Consider the following 4,580-nt stretch of genomic DNA (forward strand, 5'->3'; position numbering starts at 1 on the left):
TAAAACTAAGGATAAGGATCAATTAAAATTAATCAATCCCACGAATTTAAGACAATAAAGGTCCATTCTTTTTCTTTTCTTCCAATCTCCAATCTTCTAAATATGTCATATTGAATTTGAAATTGAGTTGAACTTTTCCATTTGGGTTTGGCCTTCTTCACTCTAAATAGGCCCAATTTTACTACTTTAATCAAGCCCATACACTTATGCTTCTTGCGTGCTCTATTGCATTTCTTCTTTCTAGGTTTTTGAACACCATCTTTCTAAGATCCACAATTGATGAAAATTTTGGTCTCTCCTTAAAGCACATCACCGACGAATGCTATTAGCTTATCACGACGATAGAGAGATTGAAAAAAGCATAACATTTTTGAGATTATGTTCGAGAAGAAAATAATGCATGATCCGCCATTCTAAATTGCTACCTTTGTTTGGAGAATTTTTATTTAGTGCAACTAATGTATGTACAATGGTTTTATTGTGACCATTGATTATGATAGAACTCATGTGGGACTCATCACAATCAACGGTTATAATGAAACCATTGTATATACATCGGTTTCATTTTATAATTTTTTCTGTGTGGTTCACTCTTTTGTCTTTTTCCTTCTTGTAAGCCGCATCTAGCAAAAAGTTTTGTATTCAAGGGTGGACATGCATGTAGCAGAAGATACACCAAAAACGAAAGAAAAAAAAAAGTGGGACCAAGTTAAAAAAAAAAAAAAAAAAACTATATTGTGAGTGCAAGACTTCTCTATATATTGATGAGCTTATGATTCAAAAAAGTAATTAAAGAGTCCAAAAAACATACCTAAGATATAGTGCATTATGAAGAGTCTAGTTGAGTATGTCAGTGTAATGGAGAGCCATAAGCCTTACATAGCAGTGCTCTTTGTACAGTTTGTATATGCAGGCATGGCTTTGTTCTCCAAGGCAGCAATTGCTAAAGGAATGAACCCTTTTGTTTTTGTTGTTTATAGGCAGGCTTTTGCCTCAGTTACATTGACTCCATTTGCTATCTTTCTTGACAGGTTTAATTAATCACAACACCTTCTACACATGTTTTATGTCTCTCAATTAGTTTCTATTGCTAGCTAGCTCTTTCCTAGAGGCTTAATTAGCTGATCTTCTTGGTGAATTTTTGCTTGCAGCAAGAACGCACCTCCACTGTCATATGGTTTACTTTGCAAGATCTTTTTGGTTTCCTTTTGCGGGTATGGACTACCTGAAAATCACTTTTGTTCAGTGAAGAGAGTTTTTTTTTATTATTATTATTAGTCGGACTAATATGCATGCATTAATTTAAAAAATTTCAGATTAACTCTGAGTTTGAACCTTTACTATGTTGCAATCAACAATACAACTGCAACATTTGCTGCTGCAACCACTAACATAATTCCTGTCATAACCTTTATAATGGCTGCACTATTGAGGTGAGTGCATGAACTTTTCATTTTTTACTCTATCTTAAAATCTTTTTCTATATACATGATGAGAGGTTTTGAATAATATTTCAGGATGGAAACTGTTTCCATAAAGGATGTGCCTGGAATTGCCAAACTGATCGGTTCTGCTATAGCTGTTTCTGGTGCTCTGGTGTTCGCTTTTGTGAGGGGACCTCCTTTGAAGTTCATAAACTGGAATCAAGCTACTCTTGGTGACCATATTCAAGACTCATCATTAAAGGGTTGTTGCTCTAGAGAAGAATGGATTAAAGGTTCTCTCCTGATGATCTCAGCCAACATACTTTGGTCTTTGTGGTTTGTCTTGCAGGTGATTTTTTTCCTCCTCTCCACTGTCATATAATATAAAGTATATATACCTTTGTTCATTTCTTTAAATTTGTGTTTTAACTAGTGTAGTTGCTGTTTTTGCTGGTTTGTTAGGGTCCCATTGTGAAGCAATATCCAGCCAAACTGCGTCTTACTGCTCTGCAATGCTTCTTTTGCTGCATACAGTCAGCTTTTTGGGCGATGGCTGTGGAGAGGAATCCATCAGCTTGGAAGCTTGGATGGGATGTTCATCTCCTGGCTGTGGCCTATTGTGTAAGTACTCTCATTCATCATAACTTAAGTTCCTTTTGATAAATTTTTTTTTTTTTTGTGGTTTTGACTTGATCATATCTTCTTTTTATTATTATTATTATTATTAGTTGTAATCAAAATCGAGATATGTTGTAGAGAATTTTAAAATCATTGAATTAAAACTCAATAGTTTTGTACAATTTTTTTTTACAAAAACAAAATTTACCAAATAATACTATGAATTGATATATATCTTAAGCCTTCATTACAATCTCTTTTTATGATAAATTAAAGTTGTTTTTCCTTGAATCAGATCATAAAATGTTTTTTTTAATAAATATTTTACTATTAATGCGTGTGTGAAGTTAATTTAAATTTCAATATTCAGTGGATAAGGATGGAGTTATCCTATCTTATCAATTAAGATTCAACTCCATTGAAAAATATTACATTATTATTTATATACTAGCCGTATGAGAGAATGAATGCACCCTTAAGATTGCCAAAATTAATTTATATCCCACAAAGATATATCTGTGACTCTCTTGGACACAATTTTGCTGCATTAGACAATTGGAAATCTTGATATTTCAAATCAACTATTAAGGATTAGTAACTAATAAGCATTAAGAAATTGCATGTAACACTACTTCAAAATTGCACAGTAGAAGATATTATTATCCCTTTCTTTCTCTCCTAAACATGGAAGCAATTTCCTCCCAAGGGATAGGAGAATGTCTTATTCAATAATTCATCAAAACCCATTGTTGGTGTGTCCATATCATTGTTTGTTGGTTATGAATATTGTATTGCTCCCTAATGCCCTATCACATCATGTAAATATTAATGTGGATTTGTAAGCCTTCTTCATTTTAACTAATCATGTAGTGAAAATTTCAGGGCATAACTGTTAATGGAATTTCTTACTGGCTGCAAGTTTGGACAATAGAGAAGAAAGGACCAGTTTTTGCTTCAATGTTCACTCCATTAGCACTCATCATTACGGCCATTTTCTCTATATTCTTGTGGAAAGAAACCCTTCATTTGGGAAGGTCTATATCCTTAACCTTTTTCTCATTTCCCATATATATATATATACATAGACAAATTAAAAATAAAATGTAATGGGATCTAAAAACATCAAGTTTTTCATTTATAAGCACCTAAACTGATTTGAGTTTATAAACTTTTAAAATTTTTAACTACATATTTAGTTAAAATACTATTAAGTAGTTATGTATTTTCTTAAAAATAGTTTATAAATATATTTATTATTAAGATAATAAAAAAAAATATTAAATGAGATTTATATAAAAAATTTTAAAAATAAATAAAAATAATATAATAAAATATTTAATTAAATTAATTTATAAGCGTTAAAAATAAAAAGTTAGGTTTTTAATTTATTTTTTTTAATTTATAAATTTAAAAATTATTATAAATAAATAAATTTATTTATTTTCAAAACTTGTAAAGTAGTTTGATGGACAAATATCTTCATGTTAAACCTTTGAAAATTACCTAACAAAATTTGAACTACTATTTATAGTGACTGTGTGATCATATCAAAGAACATACCTTTAATGAACTATTTTTTTATAGATAAAAAAATATAGTACCATGACTAATCAAATCATGAAAATATAGACAGTGACAATTGACAAAAAGTCCTTTTTTTTTTTTTAACATGTGTATGGCAGTGTTGGTGGAGCAATTTTGCTTGTGAGTGGGCTTTATGGAGTATTGTGGGGCAAGAACAAAGAAGAAGGAAAAAGTGTAACAAATCACAATACAGAAACTGATCTGATCACATTGGAGTGCATTACACATCACTAGGTGATGGGATGATGGAACTGTAGCAAATGATCCTTTACAAAATGCTCCAAAAATCATCATTTCAAGAGTCTCTCCTATATGATTTTTTTTTCTTTACACATATATATTGGTTTTTTTTTTTTTCCCTTCAGTTTTGATTTTCTAAAATATCTGAACTGAAAAGTGTGAAAATTTTTCAAAAAAATAGTAAATTTTATGCATTTTGTTAATTAAACCCTACAACAATAATCAAAACAATCTTTAGCAATATGAATAAAATTATCAAAATTAAAAGTTATGTTCCTAAGATAGTGTCGAAAAGGGGAGTGAATACTGGACAATTTTGAAAATTTCAACTCTTGTTTGAAACTAAATAAAAAATCAAAGCTAATTAAGCACTTCAAGGTGAGTGAGAAAGTGTTGTTCAAGTGCAGGTAGAAGGCTCAACCAAAATCTCGAACAATGGCCGATCAAATAATAATCACGAAAATGTTTTGTTTTGATGTTTAAAATAGGGTGCAGCAGAGATATGTATGCTCCAAAAATCAATCCTCAATAAACTCAGTTCAAGCAATGATCATGCATGAAGATAAGTCGAAATGCTAAATGTAAAAGCAACGGATGAGAGAGTAAGTAAACACAAGAATTTCCTTGTTGTTTTCTTCTTCTGGGGTGTTTCTTTCGTTAGCTGTGGGATTAGTTGTTAGGTGAGTGTAATTAGGCGGATCTGCACGTTCGAGA

At 30.9% G+C, this 4,580-nt stretch overlaps 1 protein-coding gene across 1 annotated transcript; it reads left to right on the forward strand.

Annotated features, from left to right (window-relative positions):
- Positions 1-805: 805 nt before the first annotated feature.
- Positions 806-4,092, forward strand: LOC110669390 (WAT1-related protein At1g43650). The gene is made up of 7 exons (XM_021831043.2): positions 806-1,031; positions 1,152-1,214; positions 1,317-1,433; positions 1,518-1,773; positions 1,887-2,045; positions 2,925-3,076; positions 3,725-4,092. The coding sequence occupies exons 1-7, from the start codon at positions 829-831 to the stop codon at positions 3,858-3,860; spliced, it is 1,086 nt and encodes a 361-aa protein (XP_021686735.2). The 5' UTR covers positions 806-828; the 3' UTR covers positions 3,861-4,092.
- Positions 4,093-4,580: the final 488 nt, after the last annotated feature.

The sequence above is a fragment of the Hevea brasiliensis genome, chromosome 12 (assembly GCF_030052815.1).
Source record: "Hevea brasiliensis isolate MT/VB/25A 57/8 chromosome 12, ASM3005281v1, whole genome shotgun sequence".
NCBI classification, from domain to species: Eukaryota; Viridiplantae; Streptophyta; class Magnoliopsida; order Malpighiales; family Euphorbiaceae; genus Hevea; species Hevea brasiliensis.